At 38.2% G+C, this 24,185-nt stretch overlaps 2 protein-coding genes across 2 annotated transcripts in view; both read right to left on the reverse strand.

Annotated features, from left to right (window-relative positions):
• The window catches only part of LOC113067602 (zinc finger protein 239-like), a 262,749-nt gene that overhangs the window by 220,852 nt on the left and 17,712 nt on the right, over positions 1 to 24,185 (reverse strand). The gene's annotated exons all lie outside the window — the stretch shown is intronic.
• LOC113067404 (transcription factor Sox-10-like) lies at positions 3,060 to 10,817 on the reverse strand. Its single transcript, XM_026239798.1, has 4 exons — positions 10,668 to 10,817; positions 7,518 to 8,219; positions 5,529 to 5,791; positions 3,060 to 5,087 (listed from the first exon to the last, which is right to left on the reverse strand). Exons 2-4 carry the CDS (start codon positions 7,952 to 7,954, stop codon positions 4,339 to 4,341), a joined length of 1,449 nt encoding a protein of 482 aa, XP_026095583.1. The 5' UTR covers positions 7,955 to 8,219; positions 10,668 to 10,817; the 3' UTR covers positions 3,060 to 4,338.

Raw genomic sequence — 24,185 nt, forward strand, 5'->3', positions numbered from 1 at the left:
AAGTGTTTCGCGGGACTTCATTCGAATTTGTCAGCGATGACGAAGCGTTTCCACTTAACTGACGCGCGAACGGCGGGATCTACATGTACACATTGCTTGTTTGCGCGGGTTAAAGTGTCTGAATTCACCTTTTGAGATGTAACTACTTTTCTAAGTGGAGGAAGTTCTGCTGGTGTAGTTCCTGTGGGTGGAGTAGTGTCCGTGAACAGCGTCTCTGCGCGTCTAAAGAGAAATCACAGTGTGAGTAACGGTACTTTTGAATGAGCTGTAAACGACCGTTAAAAAGCTCGTCCGGTAATATTAATGTGTGTAGATGGATGTGTGCGGGATATATTCGTAATGTTGTCATTCAAGTGTGGCCTACCGTGTGTGTTGTGCCGCTCCACTTCCTTAATTAATCCTCTCCAAAGTCTAGGGTTGCCAACTTCAGAAAATACGGGACAGTCGAGATTAAGAAAAATCCGTTTGCTACGTCTGACGTCACGTGTCAGGAGAAAACAACAAAAGGTGCTAATATACACTCACAATGTGATTATAATACTACCAAAAATATGATCCTAACCTTTAACTTCATACCGAAATCCAAGATAGCCAGACAATGAAAATAAAACTGATTTCTGTTCGGGACGTTGTGAGCATCGAGACTATCTTAAATGTTTAATCTGAATTAATGCTAATGTAGCATGGGCATTGAGTCCATTTTTAGGGGCTGCTTTTGTTCTGTCATATATCAATCAGTCCCTATCTACTGATGGGAATACAATTTCCAGTGCATGTAGCAAAGAGGTTTGCACACTTGAGCTAAGGAAAGAGGGTTGTACTAGAAATGAAAATCCTGTAATCGCCCCTGTGAGATAGTATTCTCAAGTGAAGCGAGTTGAGGCTTGGACCCGGAAACTGCCACTTAACAACAGACCTCGATATGGACTGTTTTTGGTGCTGATACTTTACTGGTAATTTTGTGTTTCAAGAATGGGGTCCAAAGTTAAGAAAAGGCCTAAGTTAGAAGTTAAATGTAAAATGTTTTTTAATGTTTAACAACATTTACAGTAAAAGACATCTTTCCTTTATGATTACATCTTCCTTCAGGTAGATTGGATGTTTTCTTACATGGCTGGATGCTGGAAACGTACAATAATCTGGCTGTTTGCATCCACCAAAACTGATCTTATTTATCAGTTTGAAGTTGGTTTTTAGGTGGTCATGTGGTATATGGGACACAATGTGTTCAGCTTTCGTACGGAATGCTCCTTTGGTTCCTTAAATACATTGGAATATCCTATACATTCAGGGCAGGGCGTAGGGCACAGGGCCCCTGGGCTTGAGGTTTGGGCCCATACCTATACACCACTAGACTACACTCCTTCCCTCAACTAGAATATTATTATGGAGTAAAACACAAAATACACTAAAATTAAAATCTGAGCTCAGGTTCATAATACAATTAATGCAAACACGTCTAGCCTAGTCAAAGACCAATTTTTTTAATTTATTTTTTTGCGTAATGGTGAATTTAAAAAGTTAATGGCCAAATCAGATGTTTATAAAATTTCTAATTGTTGTTGCAGATGAAATGTTACACACATAAGATCAATAGTAATACTCAACGAGTTAGACCTCCCTCTACCAATCAGTTGCGCTCATTTGCCATGTTTGTAGTTTTTAACTTTTTTTTTTTTTTTTTGTGTTTGTAGTTCTGAACTGAGTCATTTGCCAAAGCGCAATGAATCATTGGCATTATTAGCGGAGTATGCAGTCCCCACTTCAAAAATATACCTGAAATAGTAGAGCATCTGAGGACTTTGGGCATACTATTTATGTAAACAGGGACTTCAGAATGAAATACTAGTATACTGCATACTATTAAAAACTGTTTGTGAAATAGTATGCAGTAACCAACAATATACTTAGTTTCAAACATCTCTCTCTCATGCACACTGTTTATGCTGTATTATGCATGGCCTCGATGTGCTGCATGTTTAATTTTCAATCCACATCAAGGCTAAATATGTGAGCCAATATACAGTCCTGCACAGTATTCAGTAATTAGTACGCTCAGATTGATTTCTGAGCACACATTTGCAATGGCTTATGGGAAATTAATTTTGTCCTTGTGACTCATGGACCATATGATGATACAGAAGCAGAAAATTAAAAGTTCTCAGATTCTGGTTTGCTCTCTCTCCATCTCTCTCTCTCTCTCTCTCTCTCTCTCTCTCTCTCTCTCTCTCTCTCACTGTTTAGGAATGTCCAAATCCTGTTGCAGACCTGCAGTGTGTGTGTGTGTGTGCGTGTGTGTGTGTCTTTGTATCCAGTGAAACTGCAGGCCAGACCCCCTCCCTCCCTTCGCTCAGCCGGAGCTGAATGAGTCTCTTTGTTTAACCAAAGTATCACACAGATGATTAAATCAGGGGAATTAGAAATCAGCCTCAACTCTCAGCACACACACACACGCACACATGCAGGACAGCATTCACACACACACAGTGCAGAAATGCAGAGGTATTTGAGATGTACGCTATCATGATATTGGTTTCAGCCAATCAGAATAAACCTACAAGCTCATGCTGAATTTGTTTACATTGGAATACTAGCATAATGCGTGTACACATGCTTAGTATACACTGTCACATGACTTCAGTGTGTTGTAAATGTATTAAATCAAGCATACTGCATTATTGTATACAGCACGCAGTTTGGCATGTGTCTAAAATGCAGAAAAAAGTAATATATTGTATACATAGGCTACTGTATTCTGCTGGGTAATGTCTATTAAATACACAAGAAAAACATTTATTGAACAGTTTTGAAGAAATTAGTAATTCAAACTTTTAACTTTAATTGAGTTGTGAATTTACTACCAATTTCTAAATGAAAACTGTTTCTACATATTTGTATAATCATTGTAATATTAATAAATAATAGCCTACTTTTGTAGTGTGCTAATCTTACAGGTGGAGAAGATAAAGCAAGTAAAGCAAAAAAAAAAAAAGGCAAGAGGAAGAAGAAAATGAATATTCAGGTAGGCTAAGTGAGTATGAAGACGAAGACACATTTGTACAGACTGCAGCTTTATTTAAAGTGAGGGAAGTTAGTCACTGCATCTCATCTATTTACACTGATAAAGAAAAACAACAACACTTTTACCCACCACAAAATTACACAAAGTTTCCAACATCAGAATAAAACGCTACTGATAAAAAATGCAAACAAAAACAACAATTATAAATAAAATTATGTAATATATAACAAGAAAGCTGTTGGTTTGCTGTTTCTGAATAGTACTAATAAAGAGGGCCAAAACTATAAAAGTACCAAAGGGAAGAAAATTTAGAATAACTAAATAAAGTTTACAGTAACATACTGTCTTTACAAAATAATACCGCAATGACATTATTTCCACAAAATACAAAACGGCGCTCTTGCAAAATCCCACATTACATTGTCATGTGGACATAAAAATAAGGCTAACGAGAGATAAAATTTGCTGTTTGAAAATAGATCCGTGTGATTTAATTCATGTTTTTCAAACAGTAGCCGATGGACTGCAGCACTTGCGGTGTTATCTATATCTCATTCATATACCGGAAACTCGAAATTAGGCTAATTCCAATGTGACAGAAACATTGCATTACAGTACTCCGCCTGTGTGTTTGGAGTAATCGGTAAAAAAACACGTAATTATCGCATCCTGGCACTGATATTTACACACGCTGAAAGTCATAAAACACAAATGTCATTAAGAAACACTAGACAGTGGTAAAGACTTTTCAGTGTAGTTATGGCAATACAAATAACAAGAGTAACAACAATAGAAAAGATTACAACAATGAAAACGTCATTATTTGTTGATACAATATGGCCTTATTTTGGTTAATAAAAGATTATTCATTCATACAAATTAAAAAAAAACACACACACATGGATGTACAGATAATAGCATCAGGTGTAAGTCTGTTTGTGTGTATTTATTTTTGAGTGAAGTTGAGCGGGTCGATGTATGGTTTGAGTGTTACTGCCAAACTAAACAGAGTTCAGAAACTGCACCAATTTTTGTTGGATTTTTGTAATGTTTTGGTCTCAGAACTTTGGTAATATGTCTCATGAAGGACCACTGGAGTCAAATTTCTGCCTCCTTCATTTCATCTAGCGTTGAGTGAATCTGTGTTGGGTTGTGAAGGTTTTATAAGCCTGAGGCATGTGAGAATATGTTCCCTGCAGAAGTTTTTCTCAGATTTCAGTCTGTGCAGATTGTGGTGTAGGTGAGCGTTTGTCATGATTTTCAGTCACACTTTTGTTGGACACTTCAGCGACTGGATACCAAACCAGAACGTTGTGTCATGGTCGAGATAAGGTGGTGTATACGGGCTGCTCCCAGTGCGTCGGGCTGTGTGACTGTGGCACGGAGCCAGGATCTGGAATGGCGGTGTACAGGGGCCTCTGCGAAGGACCCATGTAGGAGAAGGCGGAGTAGAGGCCAGAAGTCTGGCTAGAGTGGGCATAGTACGAGCCGGATGCCTGGTGTTCAGCATATTCGGCGAACTGCGCGCGGGATGCCAACGAAGGGAAGGCGGCGCTGTAGTGTGGCAGGTAAGTGACGTGTGATCCACTAGCTGCAGCCGCTGCATCACTGGAGAAGTGCGTCTCACTCTTAATCTGTGTTTTGACGCCATCCGATCCCAAGTGCTGCTGGGATGGCAGCTGCTGCTTGGAAAGCCAGGCGGTGGAGTGACCGCTAGCGGCTGCCAGCGCACTGGAGATGCCGTAAGTGTATGGCGAAGCTGAAGAACCGGCGCTTGTGCCACTCGATGACTGCGGGTGCCCATTGGGCGGCAGGTACTGGTCGAACTCGTTTACATCAAACGGCTCCATGTTGGCCATCACATCATGGCTAATCTCGCCAATGTCCACATTTCCGAAATCAATATGCGGTTTTCCGCTGGCGGATGAGGAAGCCGAGCTTCCGTCTGCTCCGACCCCTAAACCACTCCTGGAGGCTCCACCCTCACGCTTCCCCTCACTGGATTTACCCCCCTGCAATTCTGTTTTAGGAGTGGTAGGGGGCGTCGGAGGGCTATGACTCTGACCTGAAAGAAGAAAATTATGATTTTTAAGCCAAAGACACAATGCACTTTTATTGTGGCCAGCCTAAGGCACACAATAATCATGCTGTCTAATCAGCATCTTAATATGCCACACCTATGAGGTGGATGGATTATCTCGGCAAAGGAGAAGTGCTCACGAACACAGATTTAGACAGATTTGTGACCAAAATTTGAGACGAATAGGCCTTTTGTGTACATAGAAAAAGTCTTAGATCTTTGAGTTCAGCTCATGAAAAAGGGGCAAAAACAAAAGTGTTGCGTTTATAATTTTAAAGTTAACTAATTATAGTTATCATTGTTGTTCTTGATGTAAACAGGCCTTAACACTATAAACAATTTACTGTAACCTTTCAATTGAATACATCCTTGATGAATAAAAGGGACCCTAGATGTCTTGACACAGTGTAGGCAGGTGTAGCTCACCTGTAGCGTGAGGATGGTGTCCATCTCCCAATGGCGATCCTGCGGCCCCACCATGTGCCACCTCCAGGTGCAGGCTTTTGTAATGCGATTGGCTGTGACTGACCTCGCCCTCAGAGTGGCCGTCGGCCTCAGAGTTGGATCCTGGTTTGCCGTTCTTGCGTCGACGTGGCTGGTACTTGTACTCTGGGTAATCTTTCTTATGCTGCTTCCTCAAACGCTCGGCTTCCTCGATAAACGGCCTCTTATCCGACTCATTCAGCAGCCTGAAACACACACGAGTAATATGATTATATTTTGCACAGTATAAAAGGCATACTAGAATATTTAATAGTCAAGTAGTAACCCAATCACTGGACAAATTAAGAGCTTTTAATCATCAGAATAAACTCAGTGGGTAGGCACTCATAAAATGATAATGAAATGTTATTTCAGTCAACAGAATTTCAACAGTTCATCAGTGCTCTTAGCCCTATTTACAGTATGAGAAACATAAGTTAAATGTGAAAAATCTTTTTTTGTGTCTGATATTCCAGCTGGTGTCTGAATTAACTTTAAATCGTTAAATGAAAGTTTAAACCTCCACCTGTTATGCTGTCATCTGTAGAGCGAGACACTTTCATTCAGCCACAGCATCTATAAATCCAGCAGAACCAAACACTCGCTCTCTAACAAAAATAAACTTTTTTAGAAAAATACACACCGTAATAGCTGAAGTTGGCCTTCCAGCTCGGCTTAATAGTGCTGTTTACAGACTGTGGCCTTTGTATGTGTGTGTTTTTGCTCTTTTGCACAGCAGCTCCTGAAGGGATTTGTCCCTCTAATCTGGCATGTTGAAGGAATGATTATTCTGAGCTAAAGCCCCTGAGAAACTCAAAGCCAGAGGCTGAGTTAACAACATCACCGGTGGGGCGTGCAGTTAATATTACTGTGACCCTGAGGTTTGGCCATCAGATTGACAGCACAACCTAAGAGAGCCATTAAACTGCAGCATCAATTATTATTAACTGATAGAATTACACTAATAAATTGGTGGTGGCTTTATGACAGTGAAGGGATTGAGAATGTGCAGATGGACTTTCAATTTGGTCACTTTGAATTTATAGAGATGCACCCTTGTTTCTTCTTGTATTTGACCCTGGACCACAAAACGAGTCTTAAGTCTCTGGGGTATAATTGTAGCAATAGCTGACAGTACATTGTATGGGTCAAAATTATAGATTTTTCTTTTATGCCAAAAATCATAGGATATTAAGTAAAGATTGTGTTCCATGAAGATATTTAATAATTTTCCTATATATATATATATATATATATATATATATATATATATATATATATACTGTAAATATATAAAAACGTATATTTTGATTAGTAATATGCATTCATAAGAATTCATTTGGACAAATTTAAAGGTGATTTTCGTAGAATTTAGATTCTAACAGATCCTAAAAAACCATACATCTATGGAAAGCTTTCAGATTATGTATATATCTCAATTTAATATATATATATATATATATATATATATATATATATATATATATATATTGACCCTTATGACTGATTTTGTGGTCTAGAGTCACACTTGGTTGTCAATTATTATTAATTACTATTCTTGTGTGTTAATGCATTTTTACTTTTATTTCTGCTATAATTTTTTATTAATATGCATCTTTTATTATAAAAAAAAGTTAATGTAAAACACAAATGTGCTATATAAATAAAGTTGCCCTTAGTGCTACATGATAATAATAATAATAATAAAAACACGAATTTGGGCATTGAACACCATTTGAAGCGGGTCAAAGACGTTAATCAAAGTTGTCCTAAAACAAGAACGCATTGAGGTTTTAGGACAACTTTGATGATCCACTTCAAATGTTGACTGTATATATCAAAATACCATGATACTAATATCACGGAATCATGTTGGCGCCCCAGCATCTCTAGTAAGAGGTACACGGGTCAAACGTTACTCTTTGCTCTCACCTCCAGAGTTTCCCGAGTGTTTTACTGAGCTCGGCGTTGTGCAGGTGCGGATATTGATCCGCCAGTTTCCTGCGCGCCGCCTGCGCCCACACCATGAACGCGTTCATCGGACGCTTAACATGCGGCTTGCTCTTGCTGCCCGAGTTCACGCGCACGGGCATCGGCACCAGTGTCCAGTCGTAGCCGTTGAGCACCTGACTGACCGCCTCGCGGATGCCGATGGGGAAGCGGTCGTCGTCTTCGTCGGACTTCACCGACACCCCGGAGACGCCAGGCTCATCATCACCGACGCCCGGCATCTGAGACGCTTGACCGGGAAGAGGGGAGTCTGCCCCGCCGGGAGCTCCGGACGAGTGACTGGGGGACATGGAGTGACCGTCATCCGAGACCCCGGGACTCATTTCCACCTCTGACATACTGTGCTCCTCCGCCGACATCGGTCCTCTTGCTCTGCGACCACAGGTGTCTAAGGTAGGTCTAGATTTTCCTCAGAGGGCCTCTGTTATTATTATTTTTTTTTTCTCTAAAAACTGCCTTTTTTCCTCTCTAAAACAGTTGCCAATGTTTATTATTATTATTGTTGTTGAATATGTATTTGAGGTCCTACAGAGGAAATTCAACACTCTTATTCTTTCACTATCTCCGTTCTTTCAGAATGAATCCATCCGCCGTCTTCCCAAGGATATAGATCTACTGAAAAACCTGCAAAAACACATACAGAAGGATTTTTATTCATTATTATCATTGGTTGTCACGCTACCCTTACATGTTTTTGTAAAGTATATCTTCTCAATGTCTGCTGACAGCACACGCAGCCCACATCACGGAGACATCCATTTGACATCTGCAAGACCTTTTTTTTAGAGTGTTTACTTATCTGCAAGGCTACGTCATTCCATTTGGACGTTTCCTATCAGAACAGGTCTATTAGAATTCTTTAAGATCTTTATTATTTAGAATGTGTAAAACTGACATCTTACAGGCGTCTGTTGGAAATTTGTACACAGCAGATGCTTTCTAGATCCAGCGATCTTTAACAGACATCTTGCAGGCTACTATATGGCTAATACTATGAATATGGAGTTGTAATGGGATATAACCGCACAACCTCTTTGCTGTTTATAAGCCAAACGCCCCACGAACAAGATAAACCTGTTCATGAAAAACTGCTACAAACACTGAGGCTTTGACTTTATTTAGAATTCGTCTTTTTTCCAGCAATCATGCGGCGGCAGTCAGTGTGTGTGTGTTATTTTAGCTTCACTTCTGCTAACAAGCTACTGTTGAAGGTTTGTCGGTTTGTTCAGGCTCCCGGGAGAGAAAGTGTTGGAATAATACGGGCTTCAGTCCTCCCGCTGTTAGATAAACACGGAGCGGCGCTGCTGCGGCAGCTGAATCACACAGTGTTAGTCGCTGAAAGCACAAGCGAAGACTTATAACCAGCAGACAAACACAGAGAGTCATGCAGTGTGATTAGGAAAACTCAAGCAAGCAGCCAGGTGAATATATACTTGTGATCATTATATTAAATTATCAACTTTGCTTCTACAAGTCCGAGTGAAGTTCCGTAACATAATCAGCTTTTCTCTTAACTGAACACAAACATTAGATAAACTCTAGAGATGCGACTTGTCACGCAGAGTTGAACTTGAATTAGCTTTTGTTGTCCGAGTGGATCGAATCTCACCCGAACACAAGAACAACAAACCGTCCGACACCAGTGTTAATTAAGATCAGACACTGGAGACTTCACGTCTGTGATAACAGATCCGTTTAATATTCATTCAATAATCACATTTGTCAGGCTCACGGGAATACAGCCGTTCAATGATCTGCGTCTGATTGACTTGTGTGGAGGTTTCTTTGCTACAGAAATAGCCTATAATGCACCTCATGAGACATAATAATTAGTTTTTCAGTGGGCTAACACAGGTATCGGTCAATTTCTTTAACTAATTGCTCTTTTGGGTTTGCTCTTTTTCCCGTTCAACTCATTTCAGTACAAAGCGACTGTTTGAGAGAACTTAGAAACTTTCTGTTCATTCGTTTTAACCACTCACTTTACTATAATTTGTCCGCCACCTCTAACTTTATTTGTTCAAACTTTATTCACTTCGTCTTTCTCTGGATTATTTCGGCATATTCTTGACAAGGTTCACACAGTACAGTAGGGCGGATCATTACGCCTGGTTTGGCAATAATTTGCCCCTAATTCACTCATGCCATAACACCTCTCTCCTGAATGGAACAATAACCAGACATTTAAACCAACTTTATTTGCATAAATAAATAGATTCAAACTTCTACCAGTTTCAGAGTTTGAATCAGAATATCGGCAATGAAACTTTTTTTTCTTTCTTTGTTTTAATCTTTTTTGTGAAAGGAATGTGTCAGACTTAAAATTTTATATAGATTTTGTACTCCTCATTTTTCTATGTTTATATTAGAATATTACAGCTGATGGCTATGTTCAGCAATTTGGACAGAAACAGCATTTGATCAATCATGCACGAGTAAAACGTTTTTCAAAGGCTAAGATACCAAATATAGACTATTGGCTATAAATATATTGGCTGAATTCTAAAAAACGTTTTTTAAAATACATGTATTAAATTATTTATTATGACTGCAACATCCTACATGGATAAAAAATACTTAAAATACTTAAAATCCAGGTATTTAAATTCGTCAGTTAACGAGCGTTTTGCCTAACGATCGAAGTGCATGTCAAATTGTTTCTTCAAATACAGATTAAGCAACTTTTCCCGTTTAAACAGATTAACCAAACACGTCTCTGGTTTACACATTTGCGCAAATCTCGAAATGAAGACCTCGTGATACCAACTTAGTTTTAAAGAGTTTCTTGCTCATAAAATTAGAGGGCAGCAGTATTTTACACTGTTAATCCAGAAAGAAAGAAACGAACTTTATTCCTTAGAGTTTCCCCCGTTACCAACACTCAAACCACAACAGAGAAAAACTGAATTTACACTTAAACAAGCAGACTCAAATCAGGGCATATGTAGGCTATTATAAACAACACCGATACAACAAATTTCTCCGTTTATCGGTTTCTCTACACATTGCATTGCCGTATATTCCCACACAGAGTAAGTGATAGAGAGAGAGGTAATAATGTCAAGCTCTTACTGCACTGAAGCAGGTCGCCCGCCCAGCGCGAGAGTCCGTCGGTTCAGCCCCCTCGCTCGCGCTCTGAATGCCTGCTCTGTGTCGCGCGCCGGGGCTTAAAGAGCCTCGTTGTGTGAGGAGCGAGAAAAAAAAATAATTCGTGGAAAAAAATCTCTTAAAGGAGCAGCAGAGGCACGTCGGGTCGCGCGCTGATTGGCTGTCGGACTTCTCCCTGAACTCTCTCAACGGAGGGCGGTGATTTCTGCTGCAAATCAACGACTCTAATATGTGGACTCTTAGAGTGTAATCACACTTTTATTTGAGCGTTTAAGCATTTTATTCATTTTTTTTCACATACTTAGATCTTTATATTCTTGATAACCCTCTCGGTTATAGCGGTTTGGCCTGGAGTTGTTTTATTGCAAATAGGTCTATTTAGGCTATATGCTGTCATTGTCATAAGGCTCTTAAAAATAAAAGATTTCTAGTGGCATTTTAGTTCTATGAAGAAACTTTAACATCCATGGGAACTTTAAATGTTCTTAATAGTGGAAAATAATCATAATAAAAGGTTATTCACACTATAATGGTTCTTTTAAGAACTGTTCTTTGAGGAACCCATTTCCCCCCCAATGGCATCACTGTGAAAACAACTTCATTCTGAAGTTGTCCTTGTTATACATTTAAGTACTGCGTGATATTAATTAACTACATGCATTTACTATATTGGTAGGGTTAGGATTAAGGTTTGGCTTAGGGTTACTTGTATGTAATAATGCATAATTTATTATTATTATAATAGTAAGTAGGCCTTAAGTAACGTATAATAAGGAAACAGTAAAATAAAGTGTTTCCAAAGCGTTTAATAAACAAAATTATATTTGGAGTCTGTGATTTTAAAATCAATCCTCATTCATACTCATGACGAGACTTAAACGCATATTATTACTAGATATTTAATTTCTGACATAAAAAAGTAGACATTTGTGTTCTATTCCAATACACCATTGGGAATAAGATTTGAGATATTATTAAATAATCGAATAATTATCTAAATCTGATAATTAGATTAAACATTTTTTTTATCAAATACACAAATAATTGGAAAATAAAACAATCAAAATAAATCAGTGAAAAAATAAATAAATATTTTATTTGTTTATTATTTCATTTTATGTCATATGACAGTCAACCGGCAGGAAACGTGAATCTGCAAATGCGTTGTCTATTTTATTTATTTATTTAATTATAAATAATTATTAACCTATTGTTGTCCAAGATTCTCGGCTGACAATGAAGTTCTGACATTGCTGCAATGTAAAAATGCTTTTTTTTTTTTCAAATAATGTTATGTTTGTTCTGTTATATGCCGTTTTATGATTTCGTCGTTCATTAAATGACCTTCACAGGTGGTTGCTGGCTCACGGGGGTTTTAGGGTGTTCTTTCAACTGTTTCCGATCACACTGGCGCGTTGTTGGCCTGTTTGTGCCGCGGGGTGAACCAGAGGAGCCCTTCCACCCCACCGAGCGCCATCGGACCTGCAGCAGCTCCGGCAGCGCGTCTCTGCGCACCTGCTGTGCGCAACAGCGTCTTCTTTCTTACCCGAATAAACTGTCTGTTAGTGTAAATTCATCTGGACTATAGATTGCGACTTATCTGCTGATTTTAAAGCTTATATTTATACTCGGGCCAGAGCGCGCTCATGCAGGCCTAGAGTCCTGACCCGCGTTTGCGCGCTTTGCGCTGCAATGAACTCCCGCAGCATCGTGTCGTGCTACGTGTTAGTGTCATAATTGCATCACATAAATACACAGAGAGCGCATTTAACGCGTTTAAACAGAAAACATAGAAAGACGAGAAGAGACGGGCCAAACGCACACAAACACGCGCGCTGTTCTGGTCAACAATAACCTCTTGTATTTGCGTCTCGCGACGCCCCCCTCCACCCAAGCCAAAATCATTGCCTTTTTCATTATCCATGAATGTTGACTCTGATAAGGGGATCCTGACCATGAGAGCATCTCTCTGTCTCGGTCTCCGGCGCTCTTTGCGTCCTTTGTTTTATCTCAGGTGAATTGTAATCATGTGATCAAACGAACACCCCCCTTCCATTACCCTCTTAAATGAAAAAATGAGGAACAAAAAGCACTTCTGTGTATATAAAAAAGAAAAGAAAAGAGAAAAGACGCGCGTCTCCCTTTAGAGCGTCTTTTCTCTGTGTCGCTTCAAACGTACACATATAGCGAGAAAGCGCCGCGCGTCTCCGTCTCCCGGCGGTGTGGATGTACGCGGGAATCGCGCGGATCTGAGGCCTGCTGCACGCTTTGATGTGAGTTTCTCCCGGTTGCTTTTAGGGAAGTTGGGAAAGGCGCGGAGACGTGGGAATATGACTGCCCACGTCACTTCGTCTGCAAGCGTTTGAATCCTAAAGATCAGCATTTTTAGGGACTCATCATGCAGTTGTTTTCTGTGTGTTGAACTGATGTGTAGCTGGTAAACTGTCTTCCCGTGTTCTTGAGTGAGTTGTCACTTCTGATAATCGCGATCTGAAGTTTCTTTTATCGCGTGTTTGTTGTGCCTTGACATTTTTTGAGCTTTGAGAATTAGTAGGCTACTATAAATTAATTTAGTCTTAAGTCGATTTATTATTTTTTTATTTTTTGTTTATAAATTATTATAAATCATGTTCTTTGCAAAGATTTCAGTTTTTTAATGAAAAGTATATTTTTAAATTACAACGAATCGTATAGCCCATACGATAATAATGATACGAATAATAATACATTCATTAATTGTGATAGTTCAGAAATTATAATTATACATTTTTACATTTAGAATTAATTTATGTCGAAGAAAGTTAAACCCGCAGATGCGCGAGATGCTCGTCGTCACCTGGACTAATCCATAAATAAGGCGCCTTATTTATTGCAAATAGCTATTTGTTTAAAACTTACAGCAAAATACTGTCAAAATGATTTTCATATAATGAGATCTAAATCAGAATGATCCTGTTTGTATCTCCAATGCAAATTTGTCTTAAAGACTGAATGATAATAACAATAGTTACAACTATCATTTATATGTAAACTATTGAAGCCTATTATATTTCGTCGTTCTTATTTTATAATGATTGTTGTATCCCTGTAGATAATTATTTCTGAAGGACTCTCACTGACGCGTTTAAAGTTGAAATGAATGTTTCCCGTCAAGTTCAACCTTTAAAAAAATAACTAATAATTATATATATATACACACACACACACACACACACACACGCATTTTATAAAACTTTTAAAGGGTAATTTTGAGGCAAGATATTGTCGAAAATGTTCTCCTGTTTATTATTAACGCGACCGTATTTGTGCGATATGATAATGCTGTTTAATCACGAGATTTATTATTAAAAAACCCCGTTTAAATTGAGAGCCCGAGGCTGATTTAGGGTTATTAACTAAACCATTTGCTGATTGATACTAATCCATGAAAACCTTATCTTTGCTACAATTAAAAACGTCTCTGTCAGCGTTTCTTTTAATTACAGTTTGACCTAACAAGCTGCAAACTAAAGTGAATTATTGAGACTTCTCGTGGATTATTGTTCATTCTGTCGGAAACCGATGTTCTCAGCGAATCTCAAACATTGCTGGCTGTTATTTCACTCTCTGCCCAGTTTAATTGGATAATGAGTATGTGTGTGTGCGGGAATGAGTGTGTGTGCATGGATATGTGTGTTTTAGTGCAGTCATGCAGCATGTGACAGTGATACTGCTGCTGGTTGCCGTTGGAGATGGTCTCTGGGATGTGCAGGGGTCAAAAGGTCAATATGAGGACATGCATGTCTCATGACCGGCTGATGGCTGGCCTTCACACACACACACACACACACCTGATCACATTTGCTCTGCATGTGTGCCAGTTTCTGGCCTGACAGGAAGTGGAGTGAACAAAAGATGTGAGTGGGTGGACTTTTTATCATTTTTCCTCTGAGAACGAAAGGTTTTGCCCTTTTGTCCGCTTTAGTAATGATGGCTGGGGAATTCCTGTGTGAAGCAGGAAAGGTCAGACGCTGCTGGAATGGTCTCAAGCGTCCAGGGTTTGTGCTTCTCGTGTTGTTTTCCTCGGTAAACGAGGTGGAACTGGTGAAAATCCCAGCGGAGTTGAGTTCCTGTGGGCGGAGCCTCGGCTGCACCTGCTCCAGTGAGACTCACCTGTGTGATACTTTACTCTCTGAGAAACGAGTCTGGCTCAAAAACACACGTCTACTGAACACTTTAACTTCATCTGTGATCTGTGACTTTCAGAGGTTATTTCTATACTTCAATGTGTACCTGATCAATACAAGCTTTATTAAAAATCATTGGTAACACTTTATTCTAACAACCAGTTCTCACTTTTAGTTATATCAAGAGCATGTTGTCTGTTTATTAGGCACAATTAATGCCTTGTTCTTGATGACCATATTTTAGGTTCCTTAATCTGTCTAACTATTAATAAGGTTGTTAAGTTGTTTTAATTTCATATGTATATATACAAAAATATGTGTATAGATATTTATTTTTCTTTGTTTGCTTATAATGGATACTAAATTAAAATGTTTTTAAATATTTATTTTGACTAACAGCAGTAAAGAGAAATATTTAAATTTTATTTATTTATTTATTTAGCAGGCTTAATTAAAAATCAGGTTTAGAATTATTTTTAAGGTTTAGAATTATTTTTTTTCTTTTGACAAACAGATGCAAATAGAAAAAAAAAATATATATATATATATATATATATATATATATATATATATATATATATATATATATATATATATATATATATATATATATATATATAAGAGGAATATGTAGGTTTTATTATTTATTTATTTATTTATGTATCTTTTACTCTAGGCTGTAGTGATTGAATGCTGGTGATTGATTTTTTTTTTTAATCTATTTCAATTTCTAATTGTAATCAACGTGTCTCTGTAGGTGTTTGTGGATCCGCACCTGTGCTCAGATCCTCCAGGTGTTGAAATACTGTTAGAAAGAGCTGTAGTGTGTGTGAGAGACAGGCAGGTGAGCAGTGAGACGGGTGTGTAGATCAGCTCATTCGCTCTCCACACTCATCTGTGAAATACTGTCCGTGCAGGAATTTACATTTACATGTGTTCAGATGCATTGACCCATGCTTGAACAGAATACATATGTTTCAGATGTTATCTTGGCTGTAAAATTTGAAGCATGCATTTCTGTGTAGCTCCTTTGAAACTGTAAGTATAGTGAAAAGCGCTGTACAAATGAGCATGAATGGAAATACACTAACTTTAATTCATCAGTCGAGCTGTTTTGTGCTGGAACAGGAAGATTTTCTCTCTCTCTTTTCCTTGTCAATCCCTCCATTCTGTACATTCTCCTACTCTCTGTTGAATATTAATGATTAAAGCTCATTAACATGTCATCATCTTCAGAGGGTTAATAAAGTCTGGGGGTCCGTGACCCCTGCTGACCCTCTCTCTCTCTATCTCTCTCTCTCTCCACCCATCTTTTAATAAATCGATGCAGCTGCGTAACGCTTAAATGGGTCCCCGTCTCTGGGATGAATCCTGCTTTTGTGTCGTCTCTCTTTCTGCTGGTGGACGGGTGGCAGTGGTGTGGTGGGGGGCAAAATCTTGGACAGGATTCCTCTGCAGCTGGGGAAGAATGGATGGAGAGAGAGAGAGAGAGAGAGCATGAATGCTCCATTGTGTGCTCACTTCATATCTGCACCGACTGCCTCCGCCAAGAGTCCAGTTTCCCCAATTGTGTTGAAGAAACATCTAAAGGAAGCTGATATGGGGTTTCAGAGGGTTTAATGGGGGTTTGGGGTGGAGGAGGGCGAGAGAGAGGGAATTGGTTACCTGGTTTTCAGGTATGCGTAAATCCTTCTCCAGGAATATCCCAGCTAACAAGGAATGTTCTTAAAACGTTCCCTCAAAGTTAATAACAAGCGTTCGTACAGTAAAGTTAATAGAACATGAGTTCAGTGTTATCTGTACTAACATTCTTAAAACGTTCTTTCAAAGTTATCAACAAATGTTCTACGAGTTACATTAATCAAAGGCGCAGAGTTATCTGATTTTGAACAAACGTTCCTCCAGTAGCGTTAATAGAACATTTGTTCAGAATTGTCTGGACTTTTATGTTGGCACAAAAACAGCATGTTTCATGGAACAGTTTTTTCCTGAAAAGTTTTAGTTTAGCATTTTTTAAATGTTACTACTTATTCTATAATATTCATAGAGCATTTAAAAGTAACATTCCTTTAATGTTTCTCTTAACATTTGTATAACCAAGAAAAGAATGCATTTAAAAAAACTTTGCATTTGAATGTTCAAAATGTTAATAGAACATTAAGGTTAGCTAGTCTTTAATGATGTTCTCAGAATGTTAGAAAAATAAAAAATGCTTAGAAGATTTAAAAACTAGAAGTTTAGATCATTCTAAATGTTTGGCATGGTTTGCTCAAAATTATGAACAAACATTCTTCCAGTAACATGAATAAAATGTTTATTCAAAGTTATCTGGGCTGCATTTCCCAAATGCTTCGTAAGCCTAAGTTCGTAAAAATGATCGTATGACTGGTCTGGATATTATGGTCTGTTTCCCAATTTCATCGTAACTTAAGTGGCACTTGAAAATCTAGATCTACGAGTGCTCTGGAGTAGAAGACAAATTTATGCATTCACCTGCAGGACAATCAACAGATTACACCTTTACCTTGACTCAAGTGCTTTATTCATGTGAGTATAGTTACATTTGAATTTATAAATGAAATAATTAAAATGGGCAGAAAACAAAAAAATACAAATACACACCTAAATGAAATGACTGAACAAAAAAAATGATAAAAGATGTAGGAAACATGCTTCAAAGACTGGGAAAAATAGGGATAAACAAACAAAAAAAAACCTTTCAATGTCCTTACCGATGTGCAGCCATCTTGGGCCTGGAAATAAAGTCTCTACAAATATACTTATAACTATTATATTCAAGCTTTCTGGAATCCAGCATTAGGTTAACATTTCAATTAATGAGCATGTAGACTGCTACTATTATGAGCCATTCTATAAGGTGACATTTCAGCACTTGACAAATGGATAGCGACTCCTAAGTAGCACTTAAAGCATGGCTACATGTGACTGTGTTAAGCACATTTTTGGGAAACACACGTGAAACAATTCCAAACATTCGTAAATTTGTTTGTAGAAAACGCTCTTAAGCGCTAAAATCAATCTTTATCGGGAAACCCGGCCCTGGTCTCTAATATCGTTCTCAGACACAAAGACGTAATTTGTTTTTTGTTGACAGAACGTTTTAGTTGGACATTTTTTTTATTTTAATTTTGAACTTTCAAAGAACATTCAAAAGTAGCAATCCTATGTTTGGCAACTGGCAAAAAATAACCAAGAAACAATTTTTCAGAGAACATTCAGAAATAAAGTTTTCATAATGGGAAATTAAATTAATTTAAATTAAAATTTTAATGGGAACCTTAGTAAAAGATTCTTGAATCGGTTGCCATGTTTTCAGGTGTGTAAATCCTACTCAAGCAGTATCTCAGCTAACAGGGAACTCTATGTTTTGAACACACTGAGTATACAGTATTAAACTTGTTGTTTGCTGAGATGCTGCTACAGGTTTGCTCGCCAGAGAAACAACCCAAAAGGACGTATGTGTATATGACAGATGTGTTTAAATGCAGATGGGCTGTATTTATTCCATATTAACTATGAAAATATATAATTGTTCTGTTAAGACACTGTGAACCAGTGAGCATTACTGCACACAATTACTGAAGTATGCAACATTATTGTCACATGACCTCTATTTGTCATGTGAGTGATATTATCTTGGTGAAAATAAATCAGGCTATTTAGCTTTTTTAATTGAATTTGGGATAAAATGCTCAAATTGCAACATGGAATAATTACCTAATTTGCTGGATCGGAAGGGATGTTCACATACTAGATACTCCAGAAATAAGAAGAGTAGTTTGTTAGTGGCTAAATGTAATATGGCATTACATTTGCATTGTTTAGATGATGTGTCATTTAGACAGATTCTTTTAAAGATGCTTTTAAAGAGCTCCAGGCTTGAACTTTTACCCTGCACCACTAAGCTCCACTTATAGTGTTAGTCAAGGTTTTTTGATGGCCATAATTTAGTTTTTCAGGACTTCCACCCTCTTTCTCACTCTAAACAAGCTATTCTTTTTTTCCATCTGCACTTTTAAGACTTCTATAGAAGGGTTATAATACTGTATTTTCAGTCATGATAATCAAAACTTGCATGACAGACTTTCTTCTGTGATAAGATGTTTAGCAGAACACTGCTCTTTTTCACACAATAACACCTTAATACTATGCTAACATAGTAGCTTAATGTCCTTCAGAAGTTCTTCTGTTCAACATTTGTGGCCCTGCAGCACATTTGACATCTGTGTAAATACGTACATCATTATTTGTCAATTTCTCTCAGGCCACTGTGTTATATTGAAGTCACAGGTTGGAAATAAAAGACAGAACGTCAGCAGGTGTGTGCTTCTTACGTCAAATCTCTGGGTGGACTGAGTTCTGAAAGTTACAGCATTCATTCAATCAAAAGATGAAGTAAAGTTTGATTCTTCACGATTGCAACACTTTAGTCATTAAATGAGACGTTTGAGAGTTTGACATGTTCTTTCCAGTGGTTATGATTCACCGCATTTGTGCCGCATTAAACATTGTGCAACATTTGTGATATTTACTTGACAGCAGGGATGGCCAAAACATTTTTTTTTTTCAAATATATATACATATATTGAAATGTATTTTACAACACAAAATATGACCAAAACTATATATATGTTATTAGAGATTTTGGTTTATTTTGACATGATGATCAGTTGCTGCAGATTTGTCGGCTGCACATCCATGATGTGAATCTCCCGTTCCAGCTCATCCCAAAGCTGCTCTACTGTATTGAGACCAGGGCTGGGTTTCAATGATTTTAATCGAACGTAATTTTACGAACGTTCGTTATTGTTTCATGTGCATTTCCCAAAAATGCACTTAACACTGCTACTTAGTTGCTATCCATTTGTCAAGTGCTGAAATGTCACCTTATAGAATTTATTGAAATTTTAACCTAATTTGCGTTCCAGAAAGCTCAAATATAATATAATATAATATAATAGTTATATGTTTATTTGTAGAGACTTTATTTCCAGGACCAAGAGTAAGTCATTGACAGGTTTTCCCTATTTTAGGTTATCCCTATTTTTCCCAGTCTTTGAAGCACTTCTCCTACATAACTTTCTTTATAATTTTTTTATGTAGGCTTATGAAGCTTTTTGGAAACGCAGCCCTGGTGAATGTGGAGGCCATTTGAGTTAAGTGAATTCATTGCCATGTTTAAGAAACCAGATTCTTGCCCAAACCAAAAATATCAAGTAATACAGATGTGCGCAATTTATGTACACTGTTAAATGTGAAAGAATTTTGTTCTGAATTTCTCTCAGGTCCCTTTAACTTAATGAAGTCAGGTTAGTAATTTACTTATATAAAACCTGTTGATTTATATGATTCCACTTGAAGTCCATTTTAGATCTGAACATGTTTTTGTGTTATGCGTGTGTGTCTTGTACTGATGGATGGAGAGATGAACAGACGCAGAGGGCAGGAATGAGATTTGTGGGTGAGTTTGAGTCACAGCTGATAAAATGCTGAAAATGATGCAGAAGAATTCAGACGACAAAAGACTCTTTCTGTAGCGTCTCTCGTTCTCAGGATGCTCTGGTGGAGCTCTCTCCCCTCGGGCCGCTGCGGGCCTTGTGACTCTCAACTTGATTTTTGAGGGTCACGCTGGATGGAGGAGCTGCTGTGTTTCTCATACTCTGCAGATCAGGGCATCTGATTCTCACAAGCTCGATCCTGCTGATTGATCTGTGATTGATCAGATCCAAGCGGTGATCACTCATCAAATGAGTTTATTCTCACAGATTAATAAACGTCAGTGATTTGATCTGGAACTGTCAGCAGCATGACATTTTAAAATAAAAAAGATTGTTTGTACAGATACCTACAGACTTGTCTCTCTCTTTCCATTCATAGCGAAAACCCTTGAAAGAGTTGTTTTCAGCCAGATATCATTGTTTCTTTCACAGAACAACAAACTGGATGCTAACCAGTCAGGTTTCAGGAGTGGCCATTCAGTGGAGACTACTCTACTACTCTCAGTCATGGAAGCCCTGCGGATTGCAAAAGCTGATTTAAAATCATCAGTTCTTATTCTGCTGGATCTATCTGCTGCTTTTGACACTGTCAATCATCAGATCCTTCTGTCTGCGCTCTCATCACTGGGCATCAAAACGATTCACTTTCACTGGTTTGAATCATATCTTACTGATAGGTATTTTTTTTAGGGTGGCTTGGGGAGGGGAGGCATTAAAAGCACATCAAATTGTCACTGGGGTTCCTCAGGGATCAGTTCTTGGACCCCTCCTCTTCTACATATACACAACATCACTGGATCCCATCAAACAGGTACATGCAGACACAGCTCTATCTTTCATTTCAACCAGATGATCCAATGGTAGCTGCACAGATCTCAGTCTGCCTGGCGGATATCTCGGCATGGATGAAAGAATATCACTTACAGCTCAACCTGGCAAAGACTGAGCTTCTTGTCTTCCCTGCCACTCGAACTCTACAGCATGATTTCTCAATCCAACTAGGCTCTTCTACAATTTCCCTATCAACTTCGGTCAGATATCTTGGTGTAACTTTTGAAGACCAGCTGACCATCAAATAACACATTGAAAGACTGCTTGACCTTTCTAACGAAGCATGCTGCACAATTTATCGTCCAGGCCCTTGTCAATTCTAGACTGGACTAGTGCACTGCTCTTCTGGCTGGACTTCCATCAAGCACAATCAAACCCCTACAAATGATTCAGAATACAGCGGCACGACTCGTCTTCAGCGATCCTTAAAGAGCCCATGTTACACCTCTCTTTATCTCCTTTCACTGGCTGCTGGTTACAGCTCGCACCAAGTTCAAGGCATTGATGCTTGCATATACAACAGTCACAGGCTCAGTACCAACCTATGAATCTTCATCCCCTCCAGAAGTCTGAGATCCGCTAGTGTGTGATGGCTCGTGGTACCATCACAGAGAGGCTCAAAATTACTTTCCAGAACATTCTCGTTCACCATTCCTGGCTGGTGGAATGATCTTCCCACTCCTATCTGGAATGTTGAATCCTTGAGAAAATTCAAGCGAGAACTGAAAACGTATCTCTTTTCAAACTACTTGGCGTCATTGTAAAAAAATAGTAATTATACTTTCTCTTTATTTATTTATTCTTTTTGTAGCTTGTACTTATTTGAACAATGTATAAAACTTGGTATTACAAGCACTTCCTGCTTGTTGTAAGTTCCCCAATTGTAAGTTGCTTTGGATAAAAGCATCTGTAAAGATGACTAAATGTAAATATAAGTGTATAGAGTCCTTCAGTCTCGTGCCTCTGTGATCTTCTGCTCTGTTTCTATCTGTTTTCTGATGAAACACTGTGTCTGATTACTCAATAAATGATCTAAGGAATGCTTGAGCACAAAAAACACTCACTCATCTTTAACACTGACTGTTGGAAAGCGCTAGTGATGATCACCTGACCTTACTACTCCCAATGAATCTTTAAAGATCTTTAAAGCAGCAGTAAAGTGCTGGTGAAGATCATTGATTGTGATTGTCAGCTCATGGTGTGCATCTCTGATCTTGGGAACTCATGTCATTCACAGGCCTCACTGCTACTAGAACAGATGACATGTTTCTCTCAAACAGAAATGCCCCTGAAACGGGGAGAGTAACACTAGAAACCTGAGATGTGATTTTCAGAGGATCCTGAACGTCTCAGATTCAGTCCAACTGCATCCGGGTCCTTCAGCCAAACAGGTGCCCTTTGTGTTCCTCATTTACAGATGAGTAAACATCACCAACAAAAAGTAACAGCAACTTTCTTTATTGTTTACTTTAATCTCATTTTTCTTTGTGGTCTTCTCCATGCTGATTTTATTCTCTGAAAGAGCATGTGTTTGACCGAGTGACATGGTGTGATGCTGATGAAGTTTAGCAGATGTTCATCGACTGTGACGATGAGTCTAACTAACTGTTGCCTTCAGAAGGAGCCTGTAATCAGAGCTTTATCTCACCATCATCAGTTTCCTGTCAGAACTGATCTGAGCTTGCTGGATGTTTCTGTCTGGTCTAAACTTCATAGCGCTAACAAGAATGCATTCTACCATCCATCAAGTTATAAAAACCTTGAATTGTGAACCTTGAATAAAATGATACTAGAACATTCAATTGTATCATTTTGCAAACATTATGGGAATGTTACTTTTGAATGTTCTCTAAACGTATAGCAACATTTGAAAAAAAGGTTAAAGGAACATTCAGCTAACATGTTTGAGAAAAAACTGTTCCATGAATGAGGTATAAATAGTTACATTATTGAGAACTTTAAACAAACTATTAATGTTACTGGGCAAACGTTTGTTTATAACTTTGAGAGAACTTTCCCAGAATGTTTTGCTTTGAATGAAATGTGTGTGTGTGTGTGTGTGTTTGCGTGTGTGCGTTTGTGTTTGTGTGTGTGTGTGTGTGTGTGTGTTTGCGTGTGTGCGTTTGTGTTTGTGTGTGTGTGTGTGTTTGCGTGCGTTTGTGTGTGTGTGTGTGTGTTTGCGTGCGTGTGTGTGTGTGTGTGTGTGTGTGTGTGTGTGTGTGTGTGTGTGTGTGCGCGCAAATGTGGCCCTGCGGTCTGAGGAAGGCCGTGAGGAAGAGTGTGAGGCTGTAAAGACTGACTGACTTTCCAATCATGTGTTTTTCTGGGAACATTGAATTACAGCGATGGGGGGTGGAGATGAACGAATGAAAGGAGCCGTTGTTACTGAACGGATAGACAGATGAAAGAGAGAGAAGGAGAGAGAGATGAAAGACAGAGAGAATGAGAAATCACTGTGACAAACACACACACACACACACACGATGTGAGAGATTCATAACAAACTTGTTTGCTGCTGTAGAATGTGTTGTTTTGGATCTAGTGCACTTGTAGTGAACTTCAAATCTTGAAATTAAATGTGATATATATATATACACATAAACATACACATATATATATATATATATATATATATATATATATATATTTATGTGTGTGTGTGTGTGTGTGTGTGTGTGTGTGTTTGAGGGCCATCAAAACATACGTTAAACTCTAAATATATTTAAAGTACTAATTCCAGCAAATATATAATGTAAATATTGTTGACTATTGTTCCTTTTTTGTAAGTTACTTTGGATAAAACTTTTGTCAGTACATTCAGCAGTACTTAAACCATATTTCAAAGACAACATAATTATAAAATTATAAATGATAAACTATGATAGAATATGTTAAATGAACTTAATGATGTGAATTCTAGAAGTTAAATGAGAATGCATTATTGTTTAATTTAAATTAAATTCAGT

The sequence above is a fragment of the Carassius auratus genome, linkage group LG28B, assembly GCF_003368295.1.
Source record: "Carassius auratus strain Wakin linkage group LG28B, ASM336829v1, whole genome shotgun sequence".
NCBI classification, from domain to species: Eukaryota; Metazoa; Chordata; class Actinopteri; order Cypriniformes; family Cyprinidae; genus Carassius; species Carassius auratus.

Bases quoted from the DNA above. Each gene is read 5' to 3' on its own strand.
- LOC113067404 (XM_026239798.1), bottom strand. From the start codon at position 7,954: ATGTCGGCGGAGGAGCACAGTATGTCAGAGGTGGAAATGAGTCCCGGG. The intron at 5,792-7,517 runs GTGAGAGCAAAG...TGTGTGTTTCAG, and splicing joins ACACTCGGGAAACTCTGGAG to GCTGCTGAATGAGTCGGATA. The intron at 5,088-5,528 runs GTGAGCTACACC...TTCTTCTTTCAG, and splicing joins ACACCATCCTCACGCTACAG to GTCAGAGTCATAGCCCTCCG.